This window comes from Calonectris borealis, chromosome 3 (genome assembly GCF_964195595.1).
Source record: "Calonectris borealis chromosome 3, bCalBor7.hap1.2, whole genome shotgun sequence".
NCBI classification, from domain to species: Eukaryota; Metazoa; Chordata; class Aves; order Procellariiformes; family Procellariidae; genus Calonectris; species Calonectris borealis.
In genome coordinates, this window is record NC_134314.1 from 76,318,648 (window position 1) to 76,334,504 (window position 15,857).

A 15,857-nucleotide genomic window follows, 5' to 3' on the forward strand; every position below is an offset into this window, starting at 1 on the left:
GGAAGCCATAGGTCATCTTCTTGGAAATTGGTGGTTGAGATCCTCCAATGCAACAGGCCAACAGAGCTTAGGTTGAGTTGAGGATGGACAGCATCTCTGCGTGGGGATAGTCTTTGTTTCTAAGCAAGCGACTAGAGGCCAGGCAAGTGTATGATCAGTGCAAAAACTGATAAACCTTGATAGTATGAATTTAGGATCTGCCTCTGCTGTATAATACATGCTGTAATAACGTGATTTGGTCAACTCTAGATGAACTGGTGTTCCAGACAATACTTTGAGCTAGTCTTACTTTAGTTAATTTTAGCTAGCTAATTTGTTACCAGTAGTGGGTGCACAGAGTAAAAGCCAGCAATAGGTATAGAAAGCTAAATGAGCTATCAGGTGAATTCAGACCTTTTCTTAACTCCTGAACATTACCTTTTGTGAATCTGCCTAATCATTCTTTTTCGCTGCCTTGATTACTTCTACTGCGACCATCATTCTCTGTGACAAGTTGTTTTTCCTCCTTATCACTCTCTCAATACTACCGTAGTTCTTGCTTCCATTTAGGAAAAAACATTTTCCAGTTTTCCTTTCCCTGACAGGAAGTGTCACATGTCCCCTCCTTCTTTTCTAAGAGTTCTGCTACACATAGCTCTGGTTTCCTCTTCAGTAGTACATACCATGCTGCAATACAAATCAACAGTGCCTAAAACCGGTGTGTTTTCTAGCCTATTAACTCTGTCCAGTGATCATTTGTGCATTTCTGATCACTTTTCACAGTGTATCCACAGTGACCCTAGCTATTTCAGTATGGTAATAGCTAGGTAGCAATGATGATTATTTGTCCTGAAATTAAACGGTAATTTTGTTAGTTGCTCTTTATTTAATATCTAAACAAGAGTAAACTTCCCAAATTCCAGTAGGCTGTCAGTAAGCTAATGTGCTTTAAGAATGCATGAAATAAGTTCTTACAAAGTGCAGTGCTCAAACCATCAACTTGCAATACAATAACTTCACATTGTTATAACCAAGGTTGTTTATTGGAGACGGTCCAATGATGTGTGAGAGATGGGGAGAGGAAGGAACTGTAGGATCTCCTGATCTTATGGAGACATAGTAACTAGGTATGCAGGAGTATGCGTGCTAGATCTTTACGTCTTGGTTTTGTTTTGATGTGGACTCTATTCCATAAGAATGTTTAAATGATTGAGGCTTTTCATATGCAGCTTGTAGGTGCTTAGTATCTATAGACAAACAAAAATTGTAAAAATGCTGCTTTACTTAAATCAAATTTGAAACATTTAAATGCAGCCACACTTCTGGCCCTATGAAGGACAGGATGTTTGTCAATAAATCAAAGTAATAAAAGAATAAGAGCGATAAAATGTACTTTCTTGTAGGTGAAGTGCTCAGTATTGAATGGCAGTTCCGTTATTGACTTGTCTCCTCTGATCCATCGCACTGGGTATTACGAGGCATTTGTGGATGAAGATATAACAGATGTTTCTCCAGACTTCTACATCAACATTTGTGAGCCTCTCAATCCTATCAGAGATGTCAATTGTCCACCTGGAGCGGCTGTTTGCATGGTTCCTGTTAATGAATCGCCAATAGTAAGTACTATGCCTGGAATCACTGAAACGTGCATTTCCCCGATAGTTTAAAACAGTATCCCTGCCTAGAGACCTGATTTGAACCAAGGGCTTGACAATGGGTTAAAGAAATGGAATACAAAATTAAAATCTATCCTGCAAAATTCCCTTTCCATTGCTTTTCCCTGCGAAGAAGTATTTTCCTATCTTGAACCCCAGTGATTTTTGTGGGTGTCAGAAGATTCCATACCGTGACAAATACGAAAAATTACTACAGAGAATTTTTTTATGTAGTGCTGTGTGCAAATACGGAGACTGGGAAGCAGAATGCCTCTTAGTCTGCCATTCTGTGGCACAGAAGTGGCGTGCTTGATCCCATGATAGCGTGTTGCAATATGGAGCAGGATATGTCCTAGCGTGCTCCAAAATGCATTTAGTACTTTCATGTAAGAACTTGACAGCTGCATGAATAGCAAGCCTCTGACAGAATATTGGTTAACTTGTCTGTGTTATTACCTTGAGAGATGGAGGTTCTTACCTTTTGAGGTCTTGTTTGTGAGCTGTAGAAGATGCACGTAAAAAGTTGAGATTGTTTTCCATTAATTTCCACATTGATTTAGGGACCTTACTCCATTGTTAATACTATGCTATTTTTAAGTGATATGTTGGTATTTTGGCACAATGATTTAAAGAAAAATCTACCTGTAAGATGCAGAACCTCCCTGGCTTTTGTCAAGCTTAATCAGAGTGTTTTGAGCTGCTCAACTTGTGTTTTGTTAGGATTGAAATATAACAACTGTTCTTTGAGTATAGAATGCAGTTTTCAAAAGTGCAATACTTGTGCTCCCATGTAAGCTAAACAGATGAATCTGAATTGATCTGAATCTCTGGGCTGATCTGAAATCTAGTTGTGTCCCATATGTCTCTTATATATATTTTTGCTTGTGTAGGATATTGGTCGTGTTACTGAACCTCCCAAGTTAAATGAGGCAGTAAATGAAGTTTACATCACTTACAACAGCACTACTCCTTGTCAGATAAACAACAAATTGAACTATACTTCTCTTATTGTATTTCACTGCAGCCAAGGAACCAGTCTGGTAAGACATCTATTAGACTTACGTTGATACTGGAGTGCAATGGGAAGTGGGTAGTAACCGGTGTTAGCTTTGTTTAAAACTAAATCAAAGATTTTTCTAGCATGTAGGGATGGACTTGTTTCAACAAAGAATATACTTAGTATTTGTATTCTTAACTACTTAAATACTTAATACTTAAATACTTAGTATTTGTATTCTTAACCAGGCAAAATTTCAGAGTGCATGAACTTTAGGCTTGAGAGTAGCAGGTTCTGATGGTTTCAAGGATCAGATTCCACTGAAGTAATGTAGTGATAACTTACTGCTGGCATTAAACTTAATGCTGTATTGCACCTTGTCTGGGTCCAAAAGCTTGTACTTGTACCACAAGCTAACACAAGAACCAGTGTAACTGTTTGTAAAGCTATTACTGTGAAATGTTTCCCCTATGTTGTAACCCTTTCCATAATCATACACAGCTTTAAAAATTTGCATTTAAATACTTATGTTTTTATTTTGTGTTGACACCTGAACACTAAATTGAGGTTGCATGATGGTGTGAATCTAACACTTCTTGAATTTTTTGAATGCTTTAACAAACTGTAGAGAAGCACTCAGGTATGATGTTTGACAAACCAGAGCTTGTTGAAGATACTCAGTGGAACCATTTTCCATCAACATGGGGCATGAGCTGAAACTCTAGGCAGCTTTGAATATTACACAGGCCATACTCATATTTTAAATAAAATATGACAAAGGAAACAGCATTCTTTCTAAACCTTAACTCAGTGAACTTTCTCTACCATGGAGAAACACAGTGCTCTCACACTTTTGTTGCTGCTTGCAACTAATCTGAACATCAAAATCTCAACCCTATTTTTGTTTTATTAATAAGAAACCCTATTATTTTATTAATAAGAAAGCTTGTGTACTTCAATTACTGCTTTGGTTGTTTTCTAGAGCTAGGTAGAATGTACTTGTAGCTTTTTTGGTACCTGTTGTAATATGAAGACATGGTGTTTGTCCTACAGTCAGTAAAGTCTAGCCTCAGTAATAACTGAGGTTAACTGTTGGAGGGGGGGGGAAATGCCAAAAGAACAACAAACTCTTCAAAATTTATGTAATATATCTTGCTGTGTTCTTTGGTAATAGGGCAAGCCAAAGATGATAAGGAAACTTGACTGCAGTTTTGTGTTTGAGTGGGAAACTCCAGTTGTGTGTCCTGATAAAGTGAAAACTTTAGGCTGCTCTGTGACTGATGAACAGCTACACTATACTTTTAACCTGACCAGGCTTTCTGGAAGATCATTTGAGGTAATGCCTTCTGGTGGTGTGATTTTTTTTTTTTTTTTTTTAATTGCCCATTGCTATCAACATTTTCAAACTGAAGCAGGGGTTTCTTTTAACCATCTTGGGGTGTGAGAGGAGACTGAAGCATGTGCTCCAGCTGTGGTCAGTGTTGATATTTGTTTGGCCTCTTACAGAGGGAATAATATTAGAGGGAATAACATTAGGTTTTTAATGATTTTGAGAGGGAAATTCATGGATATACTGATGGGGAAAGGAAGGAGAAATCTCCACCTGTGGCAGAATCCTGAACATGAAAACAAGTCTGCTGAACAGACTGTATCCTTGGTCCTGTGGGTGTACTTTATCTGCAGTTTTGCCATGTTAAGGAAGGCCAGACTTGCAAAATTAGTTATCTTATTTTCCTCCTGCATTATGCAAGTACTGCATGAGTCTTGGTTTATAAAGCACTCGGGTGGTTCTTTAAGTATTGACTGTAGGCTCTGAGGCAGCCTACAGTTTGTGATGCTTCTGGATGTCCACACAGGTATTTTCTGGATCCAACAGTTACCGTGTTGGTGTATGCAGTAAGGCGGAAGACTTGCCCCAGGGAAAATGCAAAGATGGAGCAGTGTGTCTGACATCTGAAAGTGGTGCGTCATCTTTTGGAAACATAAAGGAAATGAAAATGGACTATAGCCACCAGGATGAAACAGTCATCTTGCAGTATACAGGAGGTGATCGGTGCCCTCCAGGTGAGATTGAAGCAGACCCATTCTTTATGTAAAAACCTGTCAGGTTTTTTTACCCTTAAAATATGAGGTTTTGTGGCAATAGGAGGGAAGCAACATGGATTTTGCATACGTTAATAGAAACATGTAGTTTCATTAAATCACATGAACCATACTAATCTGCAACATTAACATATATCTCCTAGAAGAGAGAGTGCAACTTTTCTGTAGGGATGGTCGTAGCTAATTGTATGCTACATCCTAGTTTTCTAATTGGGTTTAGACTCAGTGTCTCAGTATTTCTGTTGTCTGTCTCTGCCCATGACTTTTCTTTAGCATTGAAGTACAGGCTTTGGATATGATCCTGAATATAGATATGCCTGCTATTCTGCTGCATGTTATTAAGAGGATATACCTTTCCTTCTCAGTGACTGAAAAGGGAGAGCTTTGTGTGTTCCCCTTCAAGTACAAAGGGAAGACCTATGAGGAATGTATTACAGAAGAAAAGAATAGACCATGGTGTGCTACAACTGAAAACTACCAGGGAGATGGAAAGTGGGGATTTTGTGGTAACGGTAAGAACTTCCTATACTTCATGTGCAAGGATCTGAGCTAACACAGGGAGTTAGCCATTACTAGGCTGGGCAAAAGACCTCTGATGCAATACAGTGGAAGTAAAGGGATAGGAGTGGGCAAGACAAGGAATCTAGGGGACAAACCTGACTTTACTCAACTGAGTGAGCAAAATACTTCTGAAATAAAAAGTTCATGCTTTTAGATCATGAATGTTCAAGTCGTAAGTGATGATTCTGCTTTGATGGAGATCAGTTGTTTTGGAAGGAACACTAGTTTCTAAAAAGCATGAAAGCTAACCTAGGGAATAAAATTGCTAGGTAAAGCCGTTGTGCCTCTTTGCTATCTGAAACAGTACCCGATTAAATTTTTTGTTGATACTGCGAAATTGCTACACTAAAATCCATACATGCCTGAAAGCCTCTTGCAAAGTACTTTTTTCCTTTTTTTTTTTTTTTCCCCCCCAACCTTCCACCTTACAGCAACTGCAAGACGGGAATCTACCATTATCTTCACATGTGATGAAAATGCTGGTGTTGGGAGACCACACCTTCTGAGTGAGACACTTGGCTGTGCTGTGACATTTGAATGGAAGACTCAGGCTGTTTGTCCTCCCAAGATGATGGAGTGCAAGTTTGTCCAAAAACACAGAACTTATGACTTGAGAATGCTCTCTTCCCTGACGGGATCATGGATCTTTTACAACAATGGGAACTCGTGAGTAATGAGCAACTCCCAGGGAGCAGCTTGCTAATCAGTACAGTTGAAGTTGTAATGTGGCATAGTACTTCTGTTTGGTCCCTGTTCAGAGTCTGTTTAAATTGCTGACAGTGTCTTAAAACTGTCGATGCTTAACACTGCATATAGACAAAAAACCAGAAAGGAACCCATTTTATCTGAAGAGGATGAATAATTACTGCCTTCATCCGCACCCTTTCCCTCTATTGCTAACCTTTTTTAAAGGATGAGTAAGTCTAAACTAAAAGCTTTTTAAAGGCTTTCTATTTAAACTGCTATCTTAAAGTCATTTTATAGTTTAAATGCAATTTTGGGGATTCTTAATCATGTTGAATAAAAATCTTAATGACTTAATTGCTGTCTTTTGACTCAAGTGTGTTAACTTTTTGTCTAAAGTTTAAGTAGGGCTTTTTTCACCCCATTCCTCTAAGAATCAACTTAGAGGAAAATATGAACGGCAGGAAGTCATCAACCTCCCCAGCCTCCCCCCTCCAGTTAGCAAATAGAAATGAAGGACGAGATCCTTCATCCTGGCAAGGATGAGAGCATCTAATTCTAAGCTTATGATAAACTGTGGGCTAACAAAACTGTTACACTCACCGCCTTTGCTACTAGTTCCTCTGTTCTAATAAAACTTAACTGGTACAGCTCCGAAGAGATGCTGCGTTTAGGATAGCAGTATAACCTTTATAGCTGAAAAAACTTTTGGACATTTCTTGACTCAGTTCCAATTTCTAGTTTTGACCTAGGTCAAAATTAACTAGTGAACTAATCTGATAAATAATAAATTTTTTTACATAGTCATTTACTTGAAAATGATAACCTTAGTATACGCTTTATTCTGTCAGCTAATTAGAGTATTTAATTTCTTTCAACCTGGTTAGCTTCCCATGAGGATTCTAAAGTTTATATCTCACTTTTTCAGTTTAGCCTAAATTAATTTTAAAGAAGTTCTGTCTACCATGTTCTTTGTAGGTACTATGTGAATCTCTGTCAGAGGGTACATGAGGGACCCACAGGCTGCCCTGAAAGAGCCAGTATTTGCAGGAAAAGCAACAATGGAGACGTTCAAGTTCTTGGACTTGTTCATACACAGAAGCTGAATGTGACAGGTAAGGTTACATTTGTTCCTGTAGAGAGCTAGAGATGATTAAATCTTACAACCTAACTATAGTGCTTCTTAAATTATGGTGAAGCTTTTAATTTGAAATATCTTTACCAGTGAGTCTTCCGTTTAAAAACAAAAACAGTAAATGCTACTACTCAAAAGTGATGTTTAAGCCATGAGAAAACATTGACGCAAATAAACAGCGTTGTCATTAGAACTGTAAGTGAATTGTCCATCTGAACATCAAGAAACACTTTTCTACAGTGAGGGTGATCGAGCACAGGCACAGGTTGCTGAGAGAGGTTGTGGAGTCTCCTACCTTTGAGATATTCAGAAACTGTCTGGATATGGTCTTGGGCCGCTGGCTCCAGGTGACCCTGCTTGAGCAAGGGGTTTGGACCAGATGACCTCCAGAGGTGTCTCCCAACCTCAACCAGTCTGTGATTCTATGATTGTGGAAGGGTGTAAAGGCCTCAAATTACTGAAGTGCTGTAATTGATACATGGTCTATGCAGTGGGAAAAAAAAAAACCTGGAAGTTAATCTAAAGTAATGAAGTCTGTAGAATGACCAAAGGGAATTTCTGACAGCTGCTTACAAAAACCTTAAGTGTCACCATTTTTCTTTTCTAGGTGATACAGTGTATATTAGTTATTCCAGTGGGCAGGAATGTAGGAAAAACAAGAAAGTAACAACAATTATAGAACTGAAGTGTGCAAAAACAGTTGGCATGCCCATGCTGCAGAGGTGAGTAACAAATAAACATACCACTGATCTTCATGGTTTATTCCTTTGTACCTCTCTAGTAAACTGCAAGTCTCAGGACAGTGACTGTCCATTCTGTTGGACAGTCCCTAAAATAATCCTTGGTCTGTACTTGTAAGACATGGATCTTCTGGAGTTTCTGCACCTGTTCACTTCCATAAACAATTGTATTCTGTATTTATCTTAAAATTTCTGGGCAAAAATTTAAGCATTCTGCTTCGAAATTAGATCTGACAATGGCGGGGATGCTGTTGTTTTCAATGTTAATTGTAGTACAACCACTCTTAACTTTGCTCAAATTCTGTTTAGTAGAGAACACTTACTGTAGATAAGTGATTGAGCTAATAAAACATGTTTACTGTTGCCTCAATACAGATTGTTTAACTAAAAGCAGTCCAAAGTGAGGTATATATGCATGATCACAAATACTAAGAAAGATTGATGGCTTTTTGCTCCCTCTTGTTTTGGTTAACTGTATATTGTTTGTAGAATTGGGAAACTGAGCAAGATGCTCTATATGAGTCGAAGAACAAGGTAGCAAAATCTGACTAGCTTATACTCCTTGTCATAGTTAATTAATGTGCAGCACATTAAATCTGCCAAGAGCAGCCTGACATGTTTGTTAGTTAAATATTTTGATAAAACCCTCTGATATGCTGTGTGACTTCTGGAACTTTTGAAGTAGGAAGTTCCAAATGCAGCCAGGTCTTTTTAGGTCTTGGAACTGCAGAAGAGTGTAGTGCAACTCTTCAAGTAGCTTTTTTTTGAGTGCTACTTGACTATTTTAGCTTACTCTTGGCATGATGCTTAGGCAGGACATTCCCACGCATGGGTTAGCAGCTGTGTGTCTTCTCTTTCTCAAGATACTAAGCACTTGTTACTGTTTCCTGGAATTGAGATTTGTGTCTGTTATTTGGTAGGATTGATGAAGAAAACTGTGCTTACTACATCACTTGGGACACACGTGCAGCTTGTGCTGTGAAGCAGCAGGAGGTGGAGGTGGTGAATGGAACAGTTATTAATCCTGCAACAGGGAAAAACTTCTCTTTAGGGGATGTTTATTTCAAGTAAGTAAAAAAACCAAACCACCCCCCCCCAAAAAACCCAAAACAACAAAACCCCAACAACAACCAAAACCCACAACACCTTAGTCCTGTAGAACTGTACTGCAAGAAAAGAGAACTTGGTGTGAATATTCTATGTTGCCTTAACAGCTGTCAAGGGGAAATAGCACTGAATTCATCTTGTACCAATGACTGACTGGTTAATAGTGCAGCTCACAGCTGGGCTTATAGCTTTGAGCATGTGCAGGTGTACTCAAGACCAGTCTAAAGCCTGCAAATACTCACCTTGATGTTAGGTCTCTTTATTGTGGGTTATTGCTCTCTTCCATACTGTGTAGGCATTAGTTCAGTGCCAGAGAACTTGATTTTTTTCACCTAGAGTACTCCTTGGCTTTTTGCATAGCACCTCTTTTTCCTGCTCAGATGATCCATCTGAAAGTAGGAACCCATGCTTTAGAAGCCGTAGAAGTGAGGAAGGACAGCTCTAGAGGAATGGTCAAGCATGACTGAATTCAGGAGACGGAGGGGAAGACCAGCAGTTACACTGACTGTACTGCTGGTACATTGCACAGAACTCTGGTCCACAATCTCTTATAAACTACTATATTTAACGTCAATGCTAGCGTTATGGAAGGAAATCTGCCCATACTAGTGTTACGGGAAGAATAAACTCTGCTTGCAGGGCACAAACCATCAGTGTGTGCAGGATTGGAGTAGCTGAGCAGAAGTGTTGTGAATAAACCTGCTGTGCAAACATGGTGATAGCATTATAAGGATAGAGATAAAACAAAAATCAAACAGGGCTGGTTGAAGGAGGAGAGGAAGTCGGGACAAAAATAAAACTTGGTGTAATGTGAGATTAAAGGCAAGTCATATTTGAGCAAGCTTAGCCTTTGAGCAGGTGGCTAGCATAAATAGCAGTGAATCTCAGAGCATTCTCACTCTGACCAGCAATGTGAAAGGGTACAATTGTAAATAGTATTTAGGTAACACTTACGGTAGAACTAGTTACCCTTCTGGAGAAGACAGCTAAGCTATGCTATTTATCGTAGCTATAGAACACACAATATGTTTCTTATCGTGAGTAGGCTAGCCTGTGTATAAGCTGCTGAATCATGCTTTTGTCTCCAGTTTATCTTAATCTTTTGGAGGTATTTACATGTTCATACACCCATTGAGGGCAATATAACTAGAGAAGTTTGCTTTTTGTGCTTTCTTAGAAAGATTATATTTATGCTAAATACAATCCTCATTTGTAATGTTCAGGGAGGATGCCTCAGTCCTGCATCTTTTCTGGTTGCTGAATCAGTCACTCCAGCTTGCTCTGGAATCAACCAGTGGTAGCAGCTATCACTGTGGCCAGTCTTAAGTCTTGGGAATAATCGAAATCTGTGAGTTTAGACTTAAGGATGGACCTGCCCTCTGTTTCCTCAGGCTGTACACGGCTTCTGGTGACATACGGACAAATGGTGATAAATATGTATATGAAATTCAACTTTCTGGTATAAGAAACTCAAGTTTCCCAGAATGCTCTGGAGCAAACATCTGCCAGGTTAAAACTAATGAACGTCGCTTTCGGAGAATTGGTTCTGCCAGAAAAGCTAAATACTATGTTAAGGGTAAGTACTTGCTCACTTGCCAGAATTGCTTGATACTCTGTGTGAATTGCTTCATCAGAAAATGGTTCTTGTTTCATAACATCTGTGCTAATCCATTTCTGTAAAGGTGTCCAGAGCCTGTCTAGCAGGATTTTTCTTATTGTTGCAAATGTGGCCTTAATAGGGTTTGGGCTTGACACTTGTTGAAAGACTTTGGTAGAACAATGCAAGATAGAAGACTTGGTCTCCTGTTTTCTTCTGTGCTACTTTTTCTTGTGAAGAGCTTAGCCCACTGTTCCATAGCAACTGGTGGGACCAGCTATGTATAAGTAGTATAACCTCACCTGCAGGTACTGCAAAGTATAAGCTGTTACTGCAGAACAAATACATAACTTTCCAGGGTCTGGTGTTAGTAGAGTGTTCTCAGGGAAGTAGTAAACTATAAGGTTTTCTTGTCGTTGTAGATGATGACTTGGATGTCACATTTTCATCAGACTCCAGATGCGGTAAAGATAAATCAAAGTTTGTATCTTCAACCATTTTCTTGCACTGCAATCTACAAGTAAAGGAAGGCATCCCTGAATTCCTTCATGAGACAGCAGATTGCCAGTATTTATTTACCTGGTACACATCTGCTGTGTGTCCATTAATGTGAGTAGTTAACCATTTTCTGAAAGCGGGTCTTGTCAGCACTTCTCAACTAAAGGTATTTTTGTATTTGTTCAGTGCAGTGATTTTGGAAAAAATGAAAAGCTAAAAAAGCAGCAGACTCATGGGTAGATGGAATTGGTGTTCATGTATATAATGTTTGGCACATGACCACTAAATAAAAGATTGCCAAGTTGATCTGGACCTAAAGCTGCTTGTTTGCACGGGAAATGGAGAGGCATGGTGGAATTAATATTGTTGTTCTCACTAAGTAAAACCTACTGTAGCTAACAGAATATGCTGTTTCATGTTACTGAGAGGAGTAACCAGTATTTGGGTAAGGTTTTTTGTCCTCCTTGCCTTACTGTCTGGGAAACTTTAAAGCCATGGCAAAGACTGGTTTTCCCCTCTATCTGCCTACTTCTTTAGGCTGGAGTGAAAATATTACAGGTTTTAGAGGAATAATGAGGTATTTCTGCAATCAATTATGATCAGCTTATCTACAGATCCAAAAAGGAGTAATGAGGTGATAGTGTTAAAAGCAGAGTGACTGTATCTAGGTGCTTACCAGCATCTTGACATGTAGGCAGCCTCACTACGAAGAATGGAGTGACTACTTCTAGGACTGTTCACTTTCTGGCTGCTAGCTTGAAAACACAAGGAAACTGTTTATTCTGATTTAAACAGGCAGTTAGCTATTGAGGTCTGTGTAGTGCCATAGTCAGCTGGAAGGTAAATAATTGCTGTAGCTTTTGCAGCTTACTCAGGTGCAGGTTTGGTTCTAAAATAGCAGCTTTATGTGGATAGCTGTTGCTCTGTAAACTCTAGAGTGCCTAATCATGCACTTCAGACTTGACTGTAACCAGTTTTATGCACTGCTGGAAAGCATACCAGGATGTAGGCACAGTTTATACATTTTTATTTTTTCAGTAATTTTTTCTTAGAATGAAATCCCCTATATTCAGTTCATTATAGCTGTTAGGTAGAACTGACAGGATGGTGTGGTGTGTTTAATTTCTTTGAATCTGCTGTTTCTAATCCAGTTTGCTGCAACTGCTCAATAGATCTTACTCACCCTTTTCTTCCCAATTTATGTTATTAGATCAACCAATGATCCAGGAAGCCATGAGCACCAGACTGATCAGGAGGCCCAAGTACATAAAGGACTTTCAAGGAGAAGTCAGGCTGTTGGTGCTGTGCTGAGTGTCCTCCTGGTTGTTCTCACTGCATGCCTAATAATCTTGCTGTTCTACAAAAAAGAGAGGAGGTAAGAAATGACTGGGAGGCTTTAGAAGTTTCTTTGGTAGGACTTGGTTTCCTCAGTGAAAGGGAAGTAGTGAACTCTAGAGATTTAAGTTCTGTTTTTGTGTTGGCAGCATCAACTGTCAAACGGCTGGGTTTTTTTCCGAATTCCCCATTACTGGCTGAAGGTCCATGTAAAGAGGGCTGGAGTACACAACTGAATTGAGCCAGTCTCTGTTGTGGACAACTGCTAGTTAAGGAGGATAAAACAGTGTGACAATATTGTTAGTATTTGATAGCCCTCTCCTTTTATGGCGTCAAGCTGGAACCATACAACAGCAGCAAGGAACAAGTGCAAGTCCTGCTGACTCTCTGCTTTCCAGAAAAGTTTGGGTTTTTGCCCCTTAGACATAAAGCCAGAGGTGTTTCAGAACAGTCACCTTGAAGCTGTGGTAAGGGGGAAGATGTAGGTCATCATGGACTGAATTTTGTTAGTTAGAGTGGTTCAGGGTCAAGTGTCACTATGCGATAGCTTGCAGCTTGCTTGGTGAATTGCTTTATGTTGATGGTGAAAAGCCAGTGAAGAAAAGTGAGGACTAATAAGGGGGATACAGTCTCTCTAATGCAGTATTCTTCCCCTTCTTTAGGGAAATCGTAATAAACAAGATAACGAACTGCTGCAGAAGAACATCTGGTGTTTCCTACAAATACACAAAGGTAATACAGTGGCAAAGTCGAAGGTTTTGTTTCTTGTCAAGTTTTCTTAATATGAAGCTTTTATTAATAAATAAATAAACCCCCTTAATTCCTAGTTCATCCAGTGCATGGAAACCATACTGTATGGCTTCAGGAAAGCCACATAGCTGAGCTATCTACATTTATATTGTGAAATGGGAAAGGAAGATAGAGTTGACAAAATGAAGAGCAGTCCATAAATAGCCAAATAACACATAAATGTACAGGAAGAGAAAGAAGTCTGTTTCAGACGTAGTGAAAAGCGAGAGTAACATCATGCTGTTGCAGTATTACTATCTTATGATGGAGTTAAACCCAAGGCCATGTGTGCTGTGGGGTCTCCCCATGGCTGGGGAGATCAGCATGTGGCAGAGTCTAGAGTGGTATATGCAGTCTCCTCTTGCATTTTTCTTCTTGCAGATAAACAGTGAAGAAGAAGCTAATGAGAATGAAACAGAGTGGCTTATGGAGGAAATTGCAGCACCAAGTCAAAGAACAGCAAAAGGAGGGCAGGAGAATGGTCACGTTACTACCAAGTCTGTTACATCTGAAGCCTTTACCTCTCTCCATGTGGATGACCTGGACAGTGAGGATGAAGTGTTAACGATTCCAGATGTAAAGATTCAAACAGGAAGAGGACTAGACAAGAGCAAGCATCCACAAAAGAAGCCACCCAGTCTTGGAAGTGATGACAAAGCTTATTTGCTGAATGGGGGAAGGGAAAGTAAAGCAAAAGCCAAGCCAGGTCAGCAGCAGGCACAGAACTCTACAAATACAGTATCGTTTCATGATGATAGTGATGAGGACTTGTTGAATGTTTAATAACCCTTCTTGTGCCTAATCAAATATATATAGAGAGATTATATATAACGGGACAACATTTCCAACCAAATATGAGGACTTCAGCCTGAAAGATTTTTCTGAATTTTGCCTTTAACAAGAAACCATTGAAAAGGGAAGAAGAGAAAGATTTCTTGGTTGTTTACAATGATCTGTTCAGTAATGACTGGATTTCTAACATCCAGTTGGCTGAGTTAGTTGACTCTCTCTAGCCAGGACACTTTTTTTTTTTAAAGCCTCAGCATAGATGTTAAATGCTTGCTTAAAAAAGAGAAACCTTTGAAAGGAAAGGATTAAGGCTCAATGAAGCCCCTGGCTCCTGAGACTCAAGTTATCTGACTACTAGCATTTTAACTCCTTGTATTTATTGATCCTCACTACTCAGGTTTGCTTAATAGCAACATGTTCTTCCTGCCGGCAGGGTATTATTCTATGGGTTCACCCATCGTAAGACAAGGAAAAATATAACTTGTGTGTTGGGATGATTTGATGTAAATTTTGGAACTGGTCTAATTTATCCTGTAAATTTGAATATCCATTCTAATTTAAACAGATCATTGGTTCAAAGGTATTGACTGAAAGGTACAACTCTGCATAGCTTTAGCCTGAAATGGTTGCTGTTCTTTGCATGATATTTTTTTTTTTTCGTACTGGTCATATGACTGACTTCATCAGTATTTGCCTAAGCAGCTGACAAGCACCCAAAGATTTTTTTTTTTCCTAGATTATGGCTGGACTAGGCCAACTGCACAGAGAACCAGAGTTTTCAAGGACATAGAGGCAGAATTCCTATAATACAATCTGCACTGCCCAGTTTGTCATCACCAAGAAAAGCCCAACAACTAGAGGAGCCCTAGTCGGCACAATACCTCTCTCTGGTATTAATTACAAGAAAAAAAAATTGGGCCAATGTTTTCTGATAGCCTAAGTTCTAGCTCTTATGCTGCAGTCCTGGCCCTGGTCATTGATTTGAAATGTTGCTGGCAATGAATGCAAGTCAAATTTCCTCTAGCAGTCTTGCTCTTCTCCAGGTGTTTCCTAAATTAAATTATGGGCAATGATAGGGTTTCAAAGCATCATACAAGTACACGCATCAGACAGAATTTTTTGAAACTTTTCATTGTTCCTTTTGGCTGGCTTACTCAGTTTCAACAATGGTTTCTTTTTATAAAAAATCCATTTTGAATCAAAATAGTGTAATATAAAGTATTCAGCAATTTCAATAAAAGATATTAAGTGGGTATTCCAAATCCCACATCTCAAGTCTGGGATCTTTCTTGCACTAGTCTGTAATGCTGCTCATCAACCTGGTGATATCCTTTTTTGCTGTGATAGCTAATATCTTAATCACATTACTCAAAACGAGAACTGATGTTTGATGACAAAGATCAGAATATATAGGTAAGCCCTAGTGGTGTATTCTTTCTTTTATCAGACTTACATGTTCTTCCTCTTGTATTGTTACCAGTGAAGCTGTAAATCAGTTCGGCTAAAGCTGCATCTTGTCATACTTAAAACAAAAGCAGCATTTTTTGTATTTAGCATTAGGTTAATTTGGGGGAATGAGAGGCTTGACAGTGTATTTTTAATACTGTCAGTTACCATTGCAGCAGTTCTCTCAATGGATGTTGAAGAATGCTGCTTCCTTTCCACAAGTCTTCAAGGCTGGCATCTTGGAGTTGTTTGATCCGTGAACTGCTGCGTGAAATGACTTTCCAGGTATTAAGGCATAACACCGCATGGTCTCTCTGTTGTGGCTGTGCATAACGAGGCTTAGGTAGAACAGAGGTACTCTGCCTGGGGGTGCTTATCTGAACAATATCAATGATACATTTCTAATATGACAGCAGTGAGTGACTTCAGTGCCTAATCTTGG

General features: G+C 39.2%; 1 protein-coding gene across 7 annotated transcripts in view; it reads left to right on the forward strand.

Annotated features, from left to right (window-relative positions):
- IGF2R (insulin like growth factor 2 receptor) overlaps positions 1 to 15,857 on the forward strand; it is a 65,325-nt gene that overhangs the window by 48,329 nt on the left and 1,139 nt on the right. For 3 of the 7 annotated variants that reach the window (XM_075146264.1, XM_075146270.1, XM_075146269.1), the window contains exons 35-49: positions 1,383 to 1,595; positions 2,525 to 2,674; positions 3,806 to 3,967; positions 4,488 to 4,695; positions 5,100 to 5,246; positions 5,727 to 5,961; positions 6,958 to 7,094; positions 7,722 to 7,836; positions 8,775 to 8,921; positions 10,353 to 10,537; positions 10,981 to 11,167; positions 12,267 to 12,431; positions 13,054 to 13,123; positions 13,562 to 13,886; positions 15,580 to 15,700. In XM_075146264.1, the coding sequence (XP_075002365.1) occupies positions 1,383 to 1,595; positions 2,525 to 2,674; positions 3,806 to 3,967; positions 4,488 to 4,695; positions 5,100 to 5,246; positions 5,727 to 5,961; positions 6,958 to 7,094; positions 7,722 to 7,836; positions 8,775 to 8,921; positions 10,353 to 10,537; positions 10,981 to 11,167; positions 12,267 to 12,431; positions 13,054 to 13,123; positions 13,562 to 13,886; positions 15,580 to 15,668 (2,535 nt within the window). In that variant the 3' untranslated portion in view covers positions 15,669 to 15,700. Of the gene's footprint in view, positions 1 to 1,382; positions 1,596 to 2,524; positions 2,675 to 3,805; positions 3,968 to 4,487; positions 4,696 to 5,099; positions 5,247 to 5,726; positions 5,962 to 6,957; positions 7,095 to 7,721; positions 7,837 to 8,774; positions 8,922 to 10,352; positions 10,538 to 10,980; positions 11,168 to 12,266; positions 12,432 to 13,053; positions 13,124 to 13,561; positions 15,245 to 15,316; positions 15,376 to 15,579; positions 15,701 to 15,857 lie in introns of those variants that run through there. The other 4 variants (XM_075146266.1, XM_075146267.1, XM_075146265.1 and 1 more) reach the window with 4 other exon arrangements.